The 24,458-nt window shown below is 37.0% G+C and overlaps 1 protein-coding gene across 1 annotated transcript; it reads left to right on the top strand.

Annotated features, from left to right (window-relative positions):
• Positions 1-13,407: 13,407 nt before the first annotated feature.
• On the top strand, positions 13,408-14,444 carry LOC114651216 (radial spoke head 1 homolog). The gene has a single exon (XM_028801161.2). It carries the CDS (start codon positions 13,722-13,724, stop codon positions 14,442-14,444), a length of 723 nt encoding a protein of 240 aa, XP_028656994.1. The 5' UTR covers positions 13,408-13,721.
• The last annotated feature ends 10,014 nt before the right edge of the window (positions 14,445-24,458 follow it).

The raw sequence follows: 24,458 nt of genomic DNA, 5'->3' as shown, positions 1-24,458 counted from the left end.
TAGTCATTAGAAAACCGGTAAAAATTGTGGCTATGAAGGGATGCACATCGTGAGCAATAATACTCAAATAGGCTGTGGCATTCAAGTAATGATTGATTTGTATTAACAGACCCAAAGTGTGCCAGGAAACCATTCGCTGCACAGTTACATCACCATCACCAAGGCAGTTTAAGTGGATGCATGTATTCATGCTGTTGGCAGCACATTCTGACCCTACCATCTATGTACCTCAGGAAAAACCGAGATTGATCAGACCAGGCTACATTTTTCCAGTCTTCAGCTGTCCAGTTTTGAAGAGCCTGTATTCACTGCTGTCTCAGCTTTCTGTTCTTGGCAGGAGAGGAGACCAACATGGTCATCTGCTATTGTAGCCTATTCACCTTAAGGTTCAACATGTTAAAGATTCTGAGATGCTTTTCTGCTCACAACAGTTGTACAGGGTGGTTATCCAAGTTACCATAGCCTTTCTGTCAGTTGGAACCAATCTGGTAATTCTCCTCTGATCTTGTTCATCAATACGGCATTTCCATCTGCAGAATATCCGCTTACTGAATCTTTTTTGCTTTTCGCACCATTTGGAGTAAATTCTAGAGACTTTTCTGTGTGAAAATCCCAGGAGATCAGTAGCTAAAGAAGTTCTCAAACCAGCCTGTCTGGTACCAACAATCGTGCCATTGTTGAAATCACATGGATCACACTTTTCCCCCATTCTAAGAACATTCATGTGAACATTAACTGAAGTTGCTGTTGTACAGATGTTCTTAATAGTTTGCCCGGTGAGTGTATTTGAATGTTAATGGGATGCAGTCTCCAGTTAAGAGTAAGTGCAGTTGCTGTATAGCCAGTCCAGCTGAATGGCTGACATAACTGGTAAATGTGCATAAACAATACATCTGATGACTTAAGTGAGGCACCTTGAAATCAACAGAACCATAGCTCTTTTAGAGTATTTATGAAATAATTGATTCATCATCAATTGCCAACATTTCCACAAAGGTAGTCTTGAAGTTGGAACAAATCTAATAAAGGGTTGATAAATAAAGCATCAGCAGTGTATGACATTTAAAATAATTTTACTTGTTCGATAAATATCAGTCTTTGTAAGTGTTATTATCTACCTCGTGTTTGCTTCATATACTGATGCAAACTGAAGATGAATGAACCAAATTCAATAAAGTCTCTCCATTTTATGTTTCAGGGGGAAGAAATCCCCACTTCTGCTACAAATTAAATTCAGGCTCTATCTCCTTATTCTGCTTTTAATCACTGATCACACACTCCCTACTGGGCAAAAACTGAATACATCAAAACATCAGTTAATGAAGTAGATGCATTTCAGCACTTTAGTTCATTATCAGAAACTCCTTTGTCAGAGCTAAATTTAACTTAAGAAGAATATTGATATGTATTGTAACAAACAATAGGTACCCGCCCATGCTATCTGCTATCTTCTTCATCAGCCACCCACCAAAGCCACTGGTGCTGCAACAGCAATCACCCCCCACAAGTCCTTCCATGCAGCTCCACACACTCTCAATTGCCTTGTTCACTGCCTGTACATTCACAAAACCAGCTTCACTTTGCACCTCACTTGGGATGAAAGAGTCGGTACCATCTATCTCACTGTGTGAGCTAAACCAAGCCACAGTTCTAATGGAGACATGCCAGTGACTGCACACTCAGGCCAATGGATTTTAGCAGAGGAGATCTGCCTCCGAAGTGCTCTCGATCCACGACCCAGTGCTAACCCCAATAATTCTGCTACATGCCATTTCTTTTCTCCAGCTTTTATCCCCATTATAATCTGCATTACTGCTTTATAAAAATATAAATATACCTACTCCGCCTTAACGCTAAGACAAATATAAACAAGATATAAGGTGATGGCTGTGCCATTTTGCCTAATTTACAGAAGAACTCTGTATTTTCTGAACTTTTTTCCCCAGGGCCTTCAGGAGTCTAAGGGTTGCTGTTCAAAATTCAGAAACAGGGGGTGGTATATTGGGTAGTCACCATAGTTCCATATTCTCTGTCAGGCTCCTTGCAAATAAAGACACATGTAGAAGTCAAGATACAATAACTGTTCTTAAAAAATAGATAAGATTATTTTTATCATCAGGGTGGACCACTACAACGTTTGCAGTTTTCTTACTCAGGCAAGGACAGTCAGCAGTGAAACAATGATCCTCCAGAATCAGCTACATTAGATGGGCCATTGCATCAGAATGCCAAACACCCATCTCACCAAACAAGTCCTTTTCTCCCACCTGAGCTTTCACCCAAGAACCCAGGGTGGAAAAGGGAAGTGGTTCAAGGACACACTCAGTCCCTATTTTACAAAAGCGTTAATCACTAGCACAAGATGGGAAATCTGAGACACAGAATGTACCTTGTTGACCAAGCAGAACTTCACTTGGGGTCCACCTGTCTTTCTAATGAGAAGAAAAAACCTTAGATAGGTAGTAATAGCTCTCAATCAGAACCTCCTACCCCAGTGTAACAAGATTTGTGACTCAAGGGTTGGACTTTTCAGCCACCTAAGGTCACACTCATAATCTTGATTTTGACTGCCAGGAGAGAGGAGATATTCTAGACCCTTTGCATATTTGATAACAATGTGTGAACTCCTCAACTCGATAATATAATACAGTAGGTCAGGAATAGATGCAGAAAGGTAATGAAAATTTGGTAAGCAAAGCAAAATTTGAAAAACTCTACACATTCTGTTGTGGACACATTGATTACAGAATGCAGTGTAATTCAAAATTAGACAGGATAGCTGCACAGATTTCAGTCAATATCTTCACATTAGTTATAGTTGAGAGAACACATCAGGAACTTACTATTGAAAAAAATGTGAACTTCTCCCCTGGGGATTGTATACTAGCAACACGACATGCTTGTTTGCTTTAGAAGTCAAACTACATTCAGTAAGTTTTATAAAATGACATAATGTACAGTATATGCAATAACCTAGTAATTCTTAAATACACCGTAATAAAAATCAGCAAGAAATACAGGGTTGATTTATTAGTCTAAATTTTCTTTAAAATAATCTAAATGGTTAGTTGCACTTTCAATGACAACAAATGTAAAACTAGTACATGCAATAACAATAATGTGCTTCTCTTTGATGAGTGCTCATTAATATTAAATTGCCATTAAGTCTGAGATATGCAGTGATCTTCAATGAAATGTGGCTCTATAATGTAAAGATTTATTGCAGGTTATTATTGTTAATACAGTACAGTAGCCATGCTGCATTCTGACCTTTAGGTCAAATTTCCTCTATTTAAAACATATAATTTATTATGCTCCATTAGTAGCTGAAATCAAAGACAATTACATTTTTAAATGTACACTAAAGATAAACCTTTTTCCTCAAGCACATGACGTATGCTAGTGTAGTCCAGAGAAACCTTAAAGCTATCATTTGTCTGAGATTCACACTGAAAAACTACAGGGATTTAAGGTCACCTGTCAATAGCATTGATTCTCCATTACATGACTCCTCCATTGTGACTTTGTGATGCTTTTTAATCCTGCATTTGTAGAAAACTACGACCAAAGGGAACAAGGACTTTGATGTACATTCATTGCTAGCTTGAGTTCTATGTGAAAAATGCATATGCTTAACAAGAAATTGATTTTTTGATGACCTCCTTTCCATTGGGGTATATCGTCTGTAGCAAGAAGAGCGGATATTGAGCCTGATTCAACTGTAGACTGTAAAGTTAGCACGCAAACCAGAGGTGAACAAGGTAAAATTACATTTACAAGTAAATATTACAGCATACAATTCCAAAACATTCAGTAATGTGTTATATTCCTGAGTCAGTTAAATGTCTACGCAGCAGTGCTGATAAGCAGTTAGACCTTTCCCAGTGCTATTGCCTGTGTCAGAAATTCAAGTAGTTTGCCTTCCATAAGCCACCATTTAACAGTTACAGTATTGGCATCAAGCCCTGATACTAAATTGATTTTTGGGGCATACTGGAAATGATACATTCTTTACTTAGTTTCACAAAAAAATTAATTGAATTATTATTAGAACATATCTAGACAAGAAAAGGCCATTCTGCCCAACAAAGCTTGCCAGTCTTATCCACTTAATTCCTCCAAAATAATATCAGGTCTAGTTTTGAAAGTCCCTAAAGTACAAAAAATATGGTATATGGTGTATATATGGTTCCCCAAAGAAGTGTTAGGTTGACTGCCAATTCTACTTTGGCCCCAAGCAAGTATCAGCAGTTTCCATGTTTAGATCCTGCCTTAGCATCTAACTCTGATAATCTAGGCACTAGACCCACAAAGGTCTGAAACAGACTGAGCCATTTTGAGAATATTTGTTATTATTATTATTATGTAATATATTTTCTGCACTCATTTGAGTGTAAGGCAGTAACACAGGATGAGGTGCCAGTCCATCAGGGAGCACACTCACATACTAACCTCAGTCATTTATAGTTTTTAAGTTATCCATGGAAAATTACTTCCAAAGAAAAACTCACACAGCAATGGGGTGAATGTGCAGACTTCACAAAGATGGTGACCAGCCAGTGTTATGCAGCAGTGAGGTTCGAGCATTATCTATTGCATCATTATGTTGCATATTTATTAAATACTAGGGGGCTTCACCCCCGGGCGCGCTACGCTCCAGCCACTTTGCGTGTCTGCTGCTCGCATTGTGGGGGTTGGGCTGAATGCACGCTGAGGAGATGCGGTCTGATCAGCTGCTGTCTTTCTGCTGCTGCTGCTGCAAAGCTGCGTTTTCTGCTTGTTGTGCTGCACGTCGATCATTTAAAAGACTGTACAGCAGCTGTCCTTTTGACTCACTGCCTGAGACTGACGTTAATGTGTCTCTTGCGGGACGTCAAACTGTCTTCTGAGAAGATCACTTATCGTCTCCTTCCAAGATCTGTTTTTATAATAGACAGATAGCTCCCTTAAATATTATGTTCTTGAGGGATGATCAATTAAACACAACTTTTTAAACTCCCTTTTTTATTACAGTGTCATGACAGGCTGCTGCAATTCAGAATAGGTATTTAAATAATGAAATGAAACAATATCATAAAACAAGTATTTCCTAGTCCATCAAGAAAACAGTAATATCTACGTAAAGTTTGAAAAATATCTGCAAAAAGAATTTTTCAGTTTGCTTTGTCCATTTCTACCTTTTTCCCTTTATCTTTTTAAAGTTTCAAAACTCACATAATTTTCTCAACTTACAATGTTTGAAATAAATGTACGATATGCACAATGGTTAGGGGTTTTAAAAAGATAGTGTTTGCACTTTCATATTCTATTTATTATAATACATTATGTTTAAGCAATAACATGTATGTGTAGATGGGTAGAAGGACACTCGAGGACTTCAAGGAAGTGTTGGGGTGCCTGTCGAGCCTCCTTGTTTAACCCTAAATTAATTATTATTAAAGAAAATAGGCACTCAATGGCACAAAAATAGTATATACAACAGGAACAAATGGCAGTATTCTTGGCTTTCAGGATCTAACAGCTAAGTCAAGCGGGTCCTGACTGGGAGCTCCATCATCTAGACAATTTGGGTTCAGATTAAGACATCTCTCTCTGGGGCATCAGGGCTTTTATAGGGAGCCAACTGGAACAGGAAGTGTCCATTGCCCTGGGCTTATTCTTGCCACTGCAGCCAAACAAAGAGATGATATTGCTACAACAGTGTCCCCTCTCACCACAGAGTGGTAGCACTTACCTTAGTTGAGCCCAGAAGGTGAATCTCTGATGCACAAGCATGACAATAGCGGTTGCTGGACAAGTTAAAGAAGAAAATATATAAAATATACAAGTCTGTATAACTACTGTTATGGTAAAATTGAAACAGCAAACTAACTCATAGTTGAAGTCGCATAGAATATTTCTCTGTTTTAATACAGATTACTTCACAGTTTTGCCAATGCTTATCAATGGAAGATTTTAAAATTTCAGAACTTTGTACAGCACAATCTGTTCAGGGTATCTCAACGAAAATTTTCTCAATACATTTATTTGTAGAATATATGTGTCAAATTTTAAAAAAATCGGTCTCCTATGGGGTTGGGTTGAGTTATTTCATGCAGATGGACAAACATGACTATTGCAGTAGGTGCTTCTTGTATTATATGAGAATGCAACTGAATTGGTAAAATCAATATATTGCAATAGGACACAATTCTATGTGCAGTCCTCTCACCATTAACATCAGACTCCTGAATATAAGTAGAGGTCTGGGAACCTGGAAGGGGATGCTTGGGGGCAGTCTTCAAACCCAACATAATGCAAAAGAGGCCAAAAATAACAAACAATTGCTTAATAACAAGTAGTAACACAAGGAATGGAAAATTATAAGCAGGATCAAAATAGCAAATAAAATGGGTAAGTCAAGTCCAATTGTTAGTTACACCCACTTGGCCTAACTAACAGAAGGTATCTTCCCACTATCTATTGGGTGCATTGTGTACTTTATCACCTAAACAAACAGTACATACCTTCTAACTTCTTCTTCTTCTATAAACTTTATCATCTCTGACCTTTCTTCCTCTTCCCTTTTTTGATGTCTTTTATAATCTGGAGGCAGAATTCCCCCTCTTGATAGACGATTGTCACTGACAAGCCAAATGATGGACATTTTCTGCACAGTAAAGCTGTATCACAAGCAGCTGGCTAAGGGATATCATCCTTAACTAAGCAAGTAAAACTGGCGATTCTGACTTCAGTGTCTGGGGTCATGTCTTACTTCTGCCATCTCAGAGAGGGTGACTATAGAGGGAGTGGGAGTATCATCCTGGGCTATACCTTGGCAATGAGAACAAAGGATTCATTCAGGATTTGTCAGGGTTTGGGAGAAATTAACATGTAGTGCACACTGCTCATGTTTTTGTTAAGTCATTGTGATTTTATGATAATGTGCTTTGGTTTGAAAACGATGTTATTGTATTTTAACTTATCTGTAGGTTATGTTCCTTGTTCTCTGTATGTTGAGCTGGAGGGATTGGACCCACATGATGTTGCATGTGGGGTCTTCCCTACAGTGCTGTTTAAGAGCCAAGCAGTCTATCAAATGGCTGCTGCTGGCAATTGTTTTGACTTCTGCCTTTCTAGCTCCCATTTGGATTTGGCCTGTTTCACTCTTTCCGAGTATCTTTTTCTTAATTTTTGAATATTGGACTTTTATTTTTTTTGTTTAAGGATTATTTTTCAGAATTGTGGACTTATTTAAAAAAAAACTGTTTTGTCCTTGAGCCAGGGGTTTTAAGGTTCTCCTCTTCCCTTTCTGAGTTGTTCTGAAATTTGAAAAACTTACCCCTTCATGGACTTTACATGAAGACTACATATCTGTTTCTTGAAGTTTGGAGTGAAGCTGATTTTGGTTTCTAGGTTTCATTTGAAACCTGAAGCTAAATTTTGGTGTCACGGTCTCAATATGAAATCTGTTAGACAGTAAAACTCACAACATGCTCAACTGTGCAGGAAAGCTACATCACAAGCTAAAAAAGCAAGATCTGGTGGCATTAGTGCACATAAAAACTAAGGATCCCAAAATGGCCGTAAACTATAAAAATAATTGCATGTCTGCAAGATCAGATCTTCTATAGCTAAGCAACAGAATTGGTGGCCCTGATTCCACAACTCTAGATTGGCTTCTCTCCTCTGCCATTTCATGAAAGAGTACTAGAAAGAAGGTTGGAGTGTAGCCCTGAGTGATTCGTTATTGGTGGCATCACATTAAAAGCTAAGGCTCCTAAAATGGCTATACACTATAAAAATAATTGCATCACTGGTCTTGATCAGGCAATATGTCACAATGTGGTACATTTTACTAATAATAAAGGGCTACTCCTTCTATACTCCTTGAAGCAGACAAAGCGAGATACTGCCTTGCTGCAATCATGTCAATGTTGATTGGCACAAAGCAAATAAATCACTCCAGGCAAAAACTGTATATTTTCACACCGTATTTTCTGCACCCTGTTGTAATCTATCGCCCTCTCTCTCTAGCTCTGTTCACTTACTCATTCACAATTGTTAGATACATCTGTTCAGGAGAAGTAAAAAAACTGCAATGGGAGACAATGTAGGAGAGAGAGGTTGCATCACAATTAAAATGCTACACTTATCCTCCTGCCATGGAACTGTATAAAAAGAACCTCAATGAAAGGCTTTATTAGAATCTCCAAAGCTTAATCTCTGTGCCAAAAGAAACACCAAAATAGGCCAGAGAGAAGCTTCACTGTTTCAGTGTGCCTCCCGACTGAATGAAATCATTGTTGCAATCAACCAAACTGCTTTGGCACTTAACAGAGCAGGGCAGTGCAGAACAAAAGATGGCTGCAAAGTAGCTAATATAACAACGAATGATAGTCTACTGAAATCCTCGCCAGTGGAACATAAAGAATTTTCTGATTTCACTGTGATACTCACTGTGATATTATTAGCACAACCATAGACAGGAGCTATTTTAAGGCTTGCTCAAAATGCCTCTGCAGAGATTTCCCACTTATAGGAGGGCTGTGGAACTCCTCTGCAGTGATGTCACCTGTAGGAGTTAGTGGGCAGCATAGCCGATGAACATCTTTAAGTGGAGTTCTTGAGCCCTGGGGCCATTTGAATTTGTACACTCACATGATCTCCAGTGGAGTCTGGGGATGGGCGGTCATGATTATTCTTCCACTCATTTTCTCAGCTGCATATATTTTTAGGGCTGTGGGCAGCTGGTGTTTTTCTTAGTAGCATTATGTGCAAGGAAGAAACCAACTCCAGACATGACAAAAGAGTGCAGTAGGGTACACATAAGCAAACAACCATAGGAAAACACAATAATGAAGCCTTCTTCTGTAAATAAGGTAAATTGGACCGGTCATTGCAGTCAATCATTGCAGTTAATAATACAAATTAACTAATGTTAATGAAAGTAAATCTGCTTGCTGTATAAAACATCTCCACAAACTGCACATCTGCATGGATTTTTTGTCTCTTGTTTATATCTCCCTGAAATATCACTCCTCTTTCAGTGGTCCACCAAATAAATAACCTGTTTTTCTGACCTAGAGTCCTAATAGTAGGTAAAGTTAGCACAGCACACTATTAAGTGCTGGAAGGAGAAAGTGAATATAAAAAATAGTAAATGCGGATGTATCACACAGCAGAAACACACAACATTCTGAAAAGCATATCATATACTCTGCTTCATCTAGTGCTACTGGCTCTTCCAAAATTTAATCCACTTTATTCCTAAAGGACTAGAAACCTTAGACTTTGTGCTGTGGATACTATTTTCCTTTTGTTTCATTTGTTTTGCTAACACTGTAAAAAAAAAAAAACATGAATATGCAAAAACTACCCAACCATAACACTTTTTTTTTTTTTTTTAACTGTGATGTCTACAAATTATTATTTCAGGGCTATCATAACCTTTATTTGCCTACTAGATCAATATGGTAGTGGATTTCTTTGACCCTTGTCTTGCATCTACAAGTCTACCAGCAACAAAAGAATCTCTGGCATGTCAGCTTCCCCCATTTGTAAGAGAGATTAGAATCAATGAGACACTCACTAATAGATTTCTCCTCAGGCTGACACACCCTGTCTTTAATGTTAACCTAATATTACCCTCTAGTGAAATAAATATGAAAACATAGCAGAGAGTTATTGCTAACTACAATTAAAAGGCAGCCGAGGATGTGCTTTGCATTGTTGCAAATTATTCTGTACCAAGCAAATGTCCCTGATTTCCACTACACCCTTACATATATTTATTTATTTTTTAACTGGCCTATACTAATCAAGGTCATGAGGAGCCATGGTCTTACTAGGTTTGAACCAGGGGTGAAGCTACTCAGAAGTCAAAATAACGCTTCTTTTTTATTTGTTAACCATCAATTGTCAATCATTTGAGCCCCTAATCTCTAAGGGGACCCTCTGAACTATACAACAATCATCAATGAATTGAGGTGTGTTAAACTTTAAAGGGACCCCACCCAGAACCCCAGATCGATTGTTAATGAATCAAGTTTTGATAAAGTTCAAGGGACAGGCCCTAAACCTGGCTGTGACCTTAGATCGCTCTTACTGTGCTAAACGTCAAAGGAGAACACACACTGGTATGTGGGAATATTCCTTGGGTCCACAAATAGTTTTAGAATTTAAAAATGACTTTAGGCTTTCCCATCCAGTTATTTCCAGGTCCCCCCACTTTTCAATTTCTGGCACACCATCTACTGTGCTAATTTTTTTTTTATTTATGTACTTTCCAAAAGAAGAGTGCATTATTGAGAATAAAAAATAATTATTTGTCTGCTTTGTTCATGAGCCATTGATACCATAGTGGCACAGAGGTTAGAGCTGCTCTGGTGTCCTGGGCCTATTTCACTTTCTGTGTGAAGACCACATGTTCTCCCAGAGTGTACGGATACTTTGTAGGGTGTGTTGATTTAACAGGACACCGTAAACTTGTCCATTGTATGTGTATTAATGACAGTGCCTTGTTTTGGACTGGCACTGTTCATGGCTAGTTCTTGCCATTGTGATCTGGCTTTGATTAAGTAGTTTGAAAATGGATGGATTGAAGATGTTTTGTATTTGGGTGGCATGGTAATTCAGTAGTTAGCATTACTTTCTCACAGCTTTAGTATCCTGGGTTCAAATCCTGACCTAGCTACCATTCTCCTTTGTGGTAATATGGTGTAATCCCAATGATTTGCTTGTTTGCTTAACTGACTCTACCAAATTGACCTGGTAAAAGTGAGTGTGTCTGCCATAATGAATTAAATGCTTAGGAGAATTGATCAAAGTATATCTTTACTTAAGTGGTTTGGGGGCTTAATGGTTAGAACTGCAGCATCATGAATCTAGTTACTTACCTAAACTCTGGTCACTGTGGAGTTTGTATGTTTTTACTGTGTTTGAGAAGTTTTTTTTTTTTTCTTTCGTTGCAATTTAAAGATGTGGTAGTTTTTTTGGTGTCTCTGAATTGGCCCAGTAGGACTGAATTATGGCTGTGTGGTTAAACAGATCCTGCAATGGACTGACATCCTATCATGGGTAAGTATCTATCACTACAATCAGTATTATTTAGATAGACTTCCCACTACCCTCTAATGGAAAAACTGGGTGACAAATGGAGGTTATTCACTTCAGAATTTCAAATTTTATTTTACCTGCTTTCAAATAATTTCAGATGTTAGACACGGTGTGATAAGTTGAGAAACAAAGTGTGACATTTACGGTAGAGACACTCCACAGATGTAGCATTTAACACTTATGGTCACATTTTATGTGTGCATCTCTTGTGTTCTATACCATAAAACTGTACCGCATTATATATTCCAATAATGCAACAGTCTGATTTGATCTTTACATTATGCTAGGAGGATGAAAACAAAACTGTCACTGCATAAAATGTCACCTGAATGTGAAATGCAAACAATTGTTCCAATTCTGACATCTAGTGGACAAACTCAGTGTAACTAGCAAACAAATTTAGCTTACATCCCAATCAAGTAGGAGGCTAGGTAGCTAAAGTTTTAGTGCTGTTTTCTCATGGATTCAGCATCCTCAGTTCGGGGTCTACGTCTGGCCGCTGCTTTTGTGGTATGTTTATATTCTCCCCATGTTTCTGCTAGTGTTCCTCCAACATTCTTAAAGATGTATTTATTAGTTGAATTGATGATTTCCAGTTTATCAACTAGCTGTGTACATGAGTGGGCTCTGCCCAGAGTGGTTTCCTTTCACGTACCCAGTTTTACTGGGATAGGATCTAGCCACCCCCCACAATGACCATGAGTTTGGGATTGTTATATTATAATTAAAAAAGGGTGGCACAGTGCTGTAGTGGTTAGTGCTGCTGCTCCTCAGCTCCAGGAGATTAGGACTGAACTTGAAGTTAGGCCGTCTGGCCTCTCTAAGCAGATCCAATATCTATTCTGCCCATCTCCCTATGGGCCAGAACCAGGGTAAAAAAGGCAGATTCGGAAAATTTGATTGGAGAATGATGCTAATGGAAAATTGGTTTGTTTCCAACTGTTTACAGATAGATTAATGGATATTTGGGAAGTTTTAAAGACTGAATCTCACAACTTAGATGTTAAGTAATTTGATCAATTTTACTATTGCCAAACATTTTTTCAAATGAGTACATTAAAAGTAAAGTCCAATGTTTTAACAGTTTAATGGTGTTTATGATTGATTTATATTCTGAAAAAAATAATTGATTCTAGATAAAGATCTTCCTGCTAAATCCAAGATGTTGAGGTTTAACAGACAGTCTGCGTGGTTTAAAGATATATCATAGGATATGATTTAAAACTTGATGGAATCATCAACAAAGTCATGTTTCATAGCTGTTAAAAATATAATCTATTGTGCAATGATGTGATCCCTGATTTACTACAAATCTACTATATAGTAAATATTAAGGTCTATGTGTCCAGTCCCAATCTGATTGGTCAGTTTGGCTTTGGAGTGATTGGTCAATTTGGCTTTGGTGATGCAATGATATAGGAATTGCAAGTGTGAGACACACAAGGATTAGAAAAGGTGTGGGATGCACACTGAGAGAGTTCCCTTCAAAGACAGAAAGTATAGAACTGGACAGGAGGTGAGAAAGGTGCCTCAAAAATAATGACAGTCTGAGAAGCAGGCTTTATGGGAACGCACTCAAGAAAAAGTGTGCTGGTGAAAAGATGTCCATACACACGCAAATACAGAGGAAAGGCACTGAAGGTTCCATGCAGGGCAAGAGATAGTAAATATTTTGAAATGATTCTATTATTGATCTTCAACAGGTACAGTGGCAAGTTTATAATAATTCAAAAATGAACATAAGTCTCAAGCCAACTATATTTTAATATTTGTGTAGATCATTTAACTTTTCACTATGTAACTTTTTCAAAGTGTCTTAGAAGTAGTTAGCCTTGGGGCACGAGATGCACAGTACATTGAACTGTATGTACACCTGTGATAGTGGAGAGGGTCAACTGTCTTGCAACTTTGAGAAATGGATTAGGCAGTTTAAAATATGAAGAGAGAGACAAGAAATCAGAGTTTGACATGGATTATTGTAATCTATACCATATAATTTAAAAATGGATAGTATAGTGTTTATAACTGTTGCTGTTTTAGTAGGTGGCCATGCCACATATTGTACTAACAGTGATAACAATACTTGGAACATTAAAATGCTGCAATACGTTTGAAGAAAAAAAAAAAAGAAACTAACAGTACCACAATGACCCATACATAAATTACATGGTGAACTGGATCTCAGCATTGCAGATACCATTTGGGTGAGTGACAAGACTTTCAAGCAAAAATCTATTAGTTCAGGTCATATAGTTCTAAAGAAATTTATGCACACCATAACATATAAATTATGTTGCCATCTGCTTTGATAGCTTTGAACATTTGTGCCCCTACTTTAAAAAAAAAAAAACTAATTTTTTTTAAATATACCTACCTGTATTACAATGGAATGGACACATTCTCATAACTGGGTGGGGCTTAAACAAGAATGGAATGGTATGAAATAAAAGGAGTTGCAAGTGTAGTTTTTCACAGAGCCAGATGTAATATCAGCTGGTGCAAGTTTAGTTTGTCTTTTAGTCTTCATCAGGAACATCTCCTCCCATATTCTCTTTGCCACATCCTTTTTCTAGTTAACAAGAGCAATTGAATTCCCAAAATAAACAACCCCATATTCAGAAAAAATGTCAGATTCTGGATCAGAGGAGTCAGAGGAAGAGCAAGGCATCTATTTAGGCGAGTATGAAGGTGAGCGCAATGACGATGGGGAGAGGCATGGACATGGAAAAGCTATTCTGCCAAATAGAGACACATATGAAGGGCAGTATGAAAACGGAAAAAGAAATGGACAGGGAAAATACAGATTTACAAATGGTGCATGCTATATTGGAGAATACTTTCAAAATAAAAAACATGGCCATGGTATATTTTATTACCCTGATGGTTCCAAATACGAAGGCGGTTGGGCAGAAGACCATCGACATGGTCATGGGGTTTACACATATCCAAATGGAGATATCTATGATGGGGAATGGTTTAATGATCAAAGGCATGGTCAAGGTGGATATACATATTCTGGAACTGGTTCAAAGTATGTGGGCACCTGGACTGAAGGGAAACAAGATGGTGCTGGAGAAATAATTCATCTCAACCACAGATACGTGGGGAACTTTAAAGGCAACTACCCTTGTGGCCCAGGAAAGTATGTGTTTGACTCTGGCTGTGAACAGCACGGAATGTATGTGCTGCATCAGAAAGAAAATGAAGAGGATGAAGAAGCAGAACCTGAGATCTCAGTGAAGTGGGTCGCAGAGAAGTTGGTGCAACCATACTGCAAAGCAGCACCAGAGTCTGTAATGGTTCCCAGCATAAACCAACAGACTTGTCCAGAAAATGAAATTGTGTAAAAAGCAACAGCTTCCCTTTGGTGAAAATCAGGGGGCAGGTGACTGTTTAAACAGAGTTGATATTTACCTGAATCATAAATGGCTATTAAGTGACCTAATATAGTATACATACTGTACATATTACATATATTTATTTAAATTATTTTAAGATTATAATGAAAGAGTGTTTTTATAGAGACAAACTTCATTTTTGTTTTTCAGTTTATTTCCCATTTTAAGGCTTTGAATATATGTGTATTCCTATGTTTTGTTTTGATTGCAGGTTGGCATTAAGTTGCAAATCTGTAAATTGCATAGCACTCGCTAGTCTTGAAGTAGGCAGCCTTATAAAATGACTAGCTCTACAGATTGACACTCACCAATTTCCTAATTGTGTAATCCCAATCAGGGTTAATTAAGGGCAGGAGCCTAGTCCAGTTGCAACAGACATAATAATGGTACATGTCAGACAACACATTACATGATGCAAGTCAGAATTGCTAAATCAGTATGAATGCAGTACATCTTTAAACATTTGAACCTTTAGAGGAAATCTGAGACTCCAGATGTACTCCATAGAAATATAATTAGAATAAGTCACCTTAAACCTATGATGGAAAGTATCACTTACCAAAATTAAAACTATGCTTATATTAACTGAAATAAAATTGTTACAAACAAGCTTTAAGCATCACTTGTAGCTCAGATACTGTAATCTAGTAATAGCAACAAACCCTTATTGATCTCATGCAGATAGGAGGCAACATCATTTTATTAATATTGTGAAAACAGAAGAAAAACCTTGTGTGATAAGATACATGAATGGATAACATAGTACAACAGGGCTATATACTATGTGCTTTTTTATTTTCAGATTTTACCATTAGAAAAGGTTTAAAATATTTGATATGGTAAGAAGAGAAAGAATGGGGGAGTATGGTGAATCTTGTTCTGAGATGTATTTTTAGTTCAGTGGGCTTGCAATGTCAGCTAATGTGGGTGTAGAAGAAAGATGAGTTATAGCCAAAATGCAGAAAACATCAGTACAAGGCGAAAAGATGAATTGTGTTTAATAATAGGCAGTAAAGTATAAAAGTAACATTCAAGGCATGCTGGTTCGGCTTCAAGTGCCTGCTATTGGCAACAAAAGATTGTGTAGGATTTCTATTGTAAAGAGGAATTTAATTAGATTTCAAAACTAGTAATACATTTTTCTTACATTTTTCTTCTATGAAACATAGTGGCACTAATATTGTGTAATGGCACTTCATATGCTACGAAATATGCATCTGTTTATAAAATCACCAATCATTTTCTACAGTGTAAAATATTTTATCTGAGTTGTAGGGATATGGATTGAGCTGCATGGCAAACTTGAAGTTGGAAGGAGAGTTGAAACAAATAAACGGGTGGTTAAAATTTGTCAACTTGTAAAGGCAAAAAACAGTCCTTACAGTCTATTCAATTTAACATTGATTTGTGACAATGGGTTTAAGAAAACACTTTTGTGCCACATTTTGACACCCTCATAAAATAGAGCTCAGTTATGTCATATACAGTTAGGTCCATAAATATTTGGACAGAGACAACTTATTTCTAATTTTGGTTCTGTGCATTACCACAATGAATTTTAAATGAAACAACTCAGATGCAGTTGAAGTGCAGACTTTCAGTTTTAATTCAGTGGGGTGAACAAAACGATTGCATAAAAATGTCAGGCAACTAAAGCATTTTTTTAACACAATCTCTTCATTTCAGGGGCTCAAAAAGTAATCGGACAAATTAAATAACTGGAAATAAAATGTTCATTTCTAATACTTGGTTGAAAACCCTTTGCTGGCAATGACAGCCTGAAGTCTTGAACTCATGGACATCACCAGATCCTGGGTTTCCTCCTTTTTAATGCTCTGCCAGGCCTTTACTGCAGCGGCTTTCAGTTGCTGTTTGTGGGCCTTTCTGTCTGAAGTTTAGTCTTCAACAAGTGAAATGCATGCTCAATTGGGTTAAGATCACGTGACTGACTTGGCCATTCAAGAATTTTCCACTTCTTTGCTTTAATAAATTCCTGGGTTGCATTGGCTGAATGTTTTGGGTCACTGTCCATCTGTATCATGAAACGCTGCCCAATCAATCTGACTGCATTTATCTGGATTTGAGCAGACAGTATGTCCCTAAACACCTCAGAATTCATTCGGCTGCTTCTGTCCTGTGTCACATCATCAATAAACACTAGTGTCCCAAATGCCACTGGCAGCCATACACGCCCAAGCCATCACACTGCCTCCACCGTGTTTTACAAATGATGTGATATGCTTTGGATAATGAGCTGTTCCACGCCTTCTCCATACATTTTCTTGCTATCATTCTGGTAGAAGTTGATCTTGGTTTCATCTGTCCAAAGAATGTTTTTCCAGAACTGTGCTGGCTTTTTTAGATGTACTTTAGCAAAGTCCAATCTAGCCTTTCTATTCTTGAGGCTTATGAGTGGCTTGCAGTGCACCCTATGTATTTACTTTCATGCAGTCTTCTCTTTATGGTAGACTTGGATATCGATATGCCTACCGCCTGGAGAGTGTTGTTCACTTGGTTGGCTGTTGTAAAGGGGTTTCTCTTCACCATGGAAATGATTCTGACGTCCAGGTCTTTTTGCGTTGCGGAGTTCACCAGTGCTTGCTTTCTTTCTCAGGATGTACCAAACTGTAGATTTTGCCACTCGTAATATTGTAGCAATTTCTCGGATGGGTTTTTTCTGTTTTCGCAGCTTAAGGATGGCTTCTTTCACCTGCACGGAGAGCTCCTTTGACCGCATGTTGTCTGTTCACAGCAAAATCTTCCACATGCAAGCACCACACCTCAAATCAATTCCAGGCCTTTTATCTGCTTAATTGATAATGACATAATGACGGACTTGCCCACAACTACCCATGAAATAGCCTTTGAGTCAATTGTCCAATTACTTTTAAGCCCCTGAAATGAAGGGATTGTGTTAAAAAAATGCTTTAGTTGCCTCACATTTTTATGCAATCGTTTTGTTCACCCCACTGAATTAAAGATTCAGATCTTTACAGATCTTTTTTGCTGATATTGGTAGCTTCCATGTTACAGTATGTTCTGGGAGAAGAAAATTTTAATTTGCTGTTCCAATTGACTCTGGTTTTTGTCTGCTTTACCTTTGACTCCATTAAAAACCACCACCCCTCTCCTTGAAACAATGACACCTGTAGGTAACAGAAACTATGACAGTCTACACCAGCGTTTCTCAACCTTTAAGTATATGCGACCAGAGTTTTCATAACAGTTTTAATCGCACCCCCCTAACGTTTTTTTGAAACCCTAATAAAATTTATTCCTATATTTTTTGCTGCCGATACACCGCTACAAGTTTAAAATTTTCCTACGAATAGCGAAATTACACCACATATGGCAACATTCGCGCCCCCTTTTTTGTTACTTCGGGGGTGCACCCCACAGTTTGAGAACCGTTGGTCCACACAGTAGTAGCTCTGTATTATAAACACAACAGCTGAAAAGCAGTTGTTAGAAACATCCATGCATGATTGTACAGTCAAACTATTGTGTTCTTGGAATGTTTCAGACTGTGCATTGAGCAGTTAAACTTGACAGAGGACACACTGCTTATTTATGGACAGATACACTAGCTATGGAGAAAATAATGTAGCAAAACTATTCATAGAGATATGTCACTGTGCAAATTATTAATGATATTTAGTATAGAGCTAATTACCTAGTGAAATTACAACTGCAAATCATCTCAGATACAAACATCCACTCGATTTTTTAGTCTGTTTGTTTGTTCATTAATCAAGCAACAATAACTACCAATTTTCATGAAATTTTGCATGTAGGTTGTCAATGGTCCAACTTCAAATACTGGCTATATGACATTTCAAAGATTTAATCACAAATCCAAAAATGACGTTAGTCCAAAACAGTTAAGTTGATCATAATGAAGTTTTGCATATACAATGGCTTGTGGCAAAAAATGTATCACTCCAAAATGGAGTGTTCATGAAATTTTACATGCATATTACTTTTGATACAACTTTTAAATGTAGACTTTTAAAAATTTCCATTGAGAAACAAGGGTTGTAATGGTGCAAAACCAAAACCACATTACCACACCATACCAGTTCAGGCGATGGTAATGATTTTTACATATTTTGTTTAAATCTGTCCCAACTTATAGTCAATAAGTTCAGTGGATGTCAATGGTTCAATGGAATCAATGACGTTGGGTACAGGGAGTTGTGTAATGGAACTCTATAGAGTTTCAAGAATTTAATTGGGGAGCTGTAATGGGAGGCCCAACTCCAGAAAAACCATAAATTACTCCAAGTCAAATGTTCATGAAAATGTGCATTTATATTATATTCAACCTAACTTAACACACAGGGTTTATGGAGTTTCAAAAGATTAATCATGAATACGGATTTAATAGATGTAATAACACAAAAATCTGAGTTTTCCCCCAGCTTACATGTCAATATCAGTGAATCAATTACTCAAGTTATCTAGCTTATTAATGTGGGTTTCAATTCAACTTGAATCTATCTATCTATCTATCTATCTATCTATCTATTTATTCATGAAACCACAGTAAACCAGGAAATACAAAGTAGCAGCATTATTGGTTCAAATACAGCAAGGAGTTCCTGCAATTATGGAATCCACTTGAACGTAAAAAGAACAAATTTTTGACTCACGTAAGCCCAGAAATTGATAGACAGATCATGTAGATGATGGATGGGACACTTGCATTCCAGCCAGCAATAACAAAACTGTCAACATTTGAAAACAAGTAAATATTTGTTTGCTTACCGTAATCTATTATACAAATATACTCAAGCAATGCAAATGTACCATCAATAATTTGCTAGTTTATATAATATTAACATCCATCCATCCATTTCTAATCAGCTTGTCTAGTTTAGGGTCACATGAAGCGGCTGAGTATCCCAGCAGTACTGCATGCAAAGTGAGAACTAACCCTGGAAAAGGCTCACTCATGGACACAACCACATTCACTCATAAAGAGCCAGATTAGAGTCAGAAATTAGTCAAACATTGAGATGCAGAAGAAAAACAGGAATACTTGGAGAAAAAAACATGTAGAAATGGGACAATAATACAAACTCTACACAGGCAGAGCTCAGGCCGAGATTCTAACACAAGAGGTTGTGGGTCAGTAGTCCTAACCACAGTTAGTAAGTAATTCAATGATTTAATCTTACCTTAACCAAAAGAAGCATACTGTCTGAAACACAGGTTTAGACTCGCAGAGCAGTTTATGTTTCATTACAATGTGCTACAACATAAAAGTACACTAGCAGGGCTCTGGGATTTAAAAAAAAACAAAAAAAAAACAGATCTGGTAGATTCCCTCTTCTGCTATACTTAAAATCTGTAAGGTTCCCCTTTTAGTAATGACAGCATTGGGTGTTTTCAAATACGGACTAAATCACAAAAGATTCGATCTTCAATAATTATATCAAGACCAAAACAAGTTTAGTTAGATCGCAATATTAAATAAATTTGGGTAGCGTTTTTCTAGAGCTTTCTCTTAAGGCCTTCTCCACTCAACTATGTTTTGGTAATCATGTGGCTGTATAAAAAAAGACAAAATTATTCTTTTTTTTCCTATAAACTCTCTTTGTTAATTAAATAACCGATTACAATGGAGACCTTCATAATTTGCAAAACATGATAGCTATGCAGGATCAAACAAAATGGAAAAGAATGCTTGAGATGCACTGTTTCAGCTATATAGCCTACAGTAGCTTTGTGTCTGAAACAGATTACATATGGAGAATGGAACAAAGCCAAGTGAGAGGAAGGTAATAAAAGACTAGAGACCATGACAAAAATCAGCTGTTAAGAGAAGGAAAGATTAAAAGGTTATTTGGTCATTTAGTACTACAGATTATGATACAAGGCTGAGGGAGAAATTAGCTTCTGCTTTCCTTTGAAAGGTATTTTTGAAGACCCATTAGAAGAAAAAAGAAAAACTAGAGTAGCTGTGATCAAGTATTGTGAAATGTTCTACAATATCTTTAGTAAGGCCTTTGATCTTACCATCTTAAACATGCTCCTGAAATGATCTGCGAACTGTCTCCCTATAGATGGTTAGACACTATTGTGCAAGAAATGCTGTAAATAATATTTTTAGATTGGCACAAGTGTCATTGTGCTATAGCATGTTTAGAACATTTTACAACCATTGATCCTCTCGCTAGACTATGTTCACATTACCAGGATGAAGTCATTCAAATCCAATTTTTTGCTTAAAATGACAGAAATCTGATGTTTTCAGAGCTTTGTGGACACAAATCCCATCTTCTGATTTGTGACTATGTGACATTAATGAGAATGGTCAAATCAGAATGCATATCTTTTTTTGCCTATATACATGGGCTGAGTGCTGTCCTCATCAGCTAGCACTGGCAGTGGGGCAAAACCACTGCTGGCTTCTTTCTTGTACCCAACCACCTCTTGATCCAGCAATAGCTGCGAAAACAACAGGCTAGCCATTTGGCTTTTTATCACCTTCTTGACCTAATCATATACACCTGACAAACTGCTTGCCTTCCTCCAGAGCAAAATATGATGCATACAAGAGCTGCTAGTGTGTCCTTTTTGTTGTTTTTTAAATATTGCATTTGTCAAACGAAGAAGCTGGTAAATCTGAAGTTCAGTTGTATCATTTGTGACCAATGCGATTGTGCTTCCCTAGTGGGAAAGTAAACATGGATGCCCCCATGAAAGCTGATGTTTCAGCAATAAATGTTAACAAATAGTTCTATACTGGATTGAAGAAGAAACCAATTAGCAATAAAGATACACAGAGTATGTTGTCATGTCTAAAAATATTTTTATGCTCTGGGCCAAAATAAATAGTACTATTTCTGTTTGGAAGATGCAATTAAAAAACTGCACAAAGCAATCTTTGAGCAAAATGTACAAACAATTGTACATATCAAGCTTATATCAGTTAGTCCATTACTCTTAGTTCTGGTAATGTTAATGTTTACCTTCTAAATATTCAGTATTCTGGATTGAGGTGATTCATTTAAAGTAAATTCTACTTATAAATAAATTAAACCCATTAAGAGTTCATGTAGGCCACTTCCTGATAGCAGTGTACATTGCCATTTTAGATTGATGTCCTAATCTGAAGGTGGATAAACTTGAGAGACCAGGCCTGAGTTTGTGAGTAGGAATTCTGAGTTTGTGGCACATTTTCTTTCTGTTTTCGGAGTTGAAAAGTGGAAATCAGGCATTCCGAGTTATACTCAAATACAGCATTTTACCACGAGTCGTCTCACAAATACTCAGATGACTCGTGCACAAATGTATCAATGTAAGCTCATTCTGACAGTTGCACCACACAATTTTCAAGAACTAAATGACTATTTAATCAATTTTTTCATTTTCTCTAATAGCTTCTTTTCGCACCCTCTGTGGTTGTTCACTCCTTTGACCTGAACCAGCTTTGTTCTTACCTTTCACTATAATATATTCAGCCCATTTCTTTTTCAATTACACACCTGCTCAAGGCTTACACATTCTTTGCTATTTTTTTCAACGTGGAAATAACCTTAATCCATTTTTCTTTAAGCAGCATTCTCATGTACATAACAAGCAACACGCATGCACCTCCATATGCTTTTAACCAATAGTCAAAATATTGCTGATATGTGTTATGGCTTGTGTAAGAAATTCTTAACAATTTTTGGAATCACCACAAGAGTGCAAATATTTACATATACTCTTGTGAACAGCACCATGTTTTATCTACAGAGTCTTGATAGAATGTACTGTTCATGTAATAAAAATTTTGATTGTTTAGGCCAGACAAGATAGAAATTATCATCAGCAGCAGAAAAATAGACTAGCTTTTTTTTATTATGATTGGTTATCACTAATAGTACACATTAAAATAATTAATAATTACATATGAATGAGTAATTTCTAAAACAATTTTTGAACATTATAGTGAAAGCTGTTAATATATGCTTTCATATGTGTTAAAATCAGTATGCAAGACATAGGAATGAGATCTATTATCTAATGTGTACACTGTTATAAATCTGTGTACTTTCTTTTAATATCGTCTGTTACTGTACCCTCTATTGAGCTATCAACTACAGTACTGCAGCTTCAGTTCTTTTTCAGGTATAGCATGCCATGTCTCCACTTAGTGTCAACAAATCTTTGAAACTTTACTTGCTGTACTCCAGAGCTCATTTTATTATTATCTTTCAAACTAGCTATTATGTATATCCCCACGTCATTTTGCTTTAATCTATAGTTCTTTTCAGTAGCATAATATTTATAATATGCCACAATTTATGTTACAAGTGTTGTTACCAATATGTATTTCAGTTCTTCTATTAACATCAGAACCAAACATTTACTGTGCTCCATATGATCTTTTAGTATAAATCATCTTTACTACTTAACTTACTTAGAGCTCCAAATGCATAAGTACTATAGTTCCCATTTGTATCAGTTCTAATATAATTACTACATCAGTTCTGCACCTAATCACCACATGAGCACCTTATAACATTTCTCTGTGATTTCATCACCAGCCAGCCTTCAAATTATTATTCCTCTAACAACTGTACTTAGAGTTGTGGTGGGCACCCCTTGACACCAATTAGTAGCTGTCCCCTTCAATAGCTACACAGTGTTCAGGTTTTTCTTTAAAGATTTATGATAGGTTAAATGGAGTGATAAAAAACAGCATATAGAAAATTAGCCGACTTTGCAATTATAACACTAAAGCTGTGTTCTTTTTTGCTCATAAAAATTACTTATGAATGATTTGATATCCCTTCAGTTTTTTTTTCCCCAGGTGCCTCTTGACTCACCAGAGTTAGAAAACAACCACATATAGTATACCATTTCGTGTGTCTTAATGTCTAGTTATGCAATACATTCAGCTCTTAGGGGTCTTCCCAATTTTTGGTCCTTTGGACATGAAAAACCGTAATTCTTAGACCATTTTTGGATTGTAATTTGTACAGGAAATTACACCTTTATGATAAAGAGTAATTATCACACAGTCCCATTGCGTGAGATGTGTTACGACAATAATTACTGTCACAAAAGCCTCAAAATTGTATCACCCATTGGAAAAACAAACTGGTAGCTAAAATAACATTTAAAAAATCCATCCATCCATCCATTTTCCAACCTGCTGAATCCGAACACAGGGTCACGGGGGTCTGCTGGAGCCAATCCCAGCCAACACAGGGCACAAGGCAGGAAACAATCCCGGGCAGGGTGCCAACCCACCTCAGGACACACACAAACACACACTAGGGCCAATTTAGAATCGCCAATCCACCTAACCTGCATGTCTTTGGACTGTGGGAGGAAACCAGAGCGCCCGGAGGAAACCCACGCAGACACGGGGAGAACATGCAAACTCCACGCAGGGAGGACCCGGGAATCGAACCCAGGTCCCCAGGTGTCCCAACTGCGAGGCTGCAGCGCTACCCACTGCGCCACCGTGCCGCCCACATTTAAAAAATTATAATTATAAATAACATTAAAAAATTATAAACTTTTAAATAAGGTCTCCCAATGAAAAACATATCAAAAACAGATTTTGTGTGTTAAAAATGATGTAATATTCAATTTTAAAGCTTTAGGAAGGTCCCCAAAAATTAAACATAAATGTGAATTACAAGTTATACTTACTCACTTAATAAAGCCTGACTTCCATTCAGTGGTCTGCTCTCTTTAACACTAGAATCATTGCTGTTTTGTGTGAAACAAAACAAAGGAATACAACCTTCATGATGCTTTAAATGTAAATATAGAGTAATACAATGAAAAATCATAAATTTGGTGTATATCATAAATTTCACCATTTCAGGTTAAAGGGGAAAAAAATCATGTTTTTATTTTTGTTTCAAAAGTAAATTTAATGAGTATAAACGTCAATCTGTGAAATCCAACTTTTGACACACTGTTGTCAAATTGTAAATAACAATATATGATAAC

The sequence above is a fragment of the Erpetoichthys calabaricus genome, chromosome 4, assembly GCF_900747795.2.
Source record: "Erpetoichthys calabaricus chromosome 4, fErpCal1.3, whole genome shotgun sequence".
In the NCBI taxonomy this organism is placed as follows: Eukaryota; Metazoa; Chordata; class Cladistia; order Polypteriformes; family Polypteridae; genus Erpetoichthys; species Erpetoichthys calabaricus.
Note: the sequence above shows the minus strand (reverse complement) of the source record. Positions and strands in the feature narration are given on the sequence as shown.

Excerpts from the sequence above, each read along its gene's own strand:
- LOC114651216 (XM_028801161.2), top strand. The coding sequence starts at position 13,722 with ATGTCAGATTCTGGATCAGAGGAGTCAGAGGAAGAGCAAGGCATCTAT.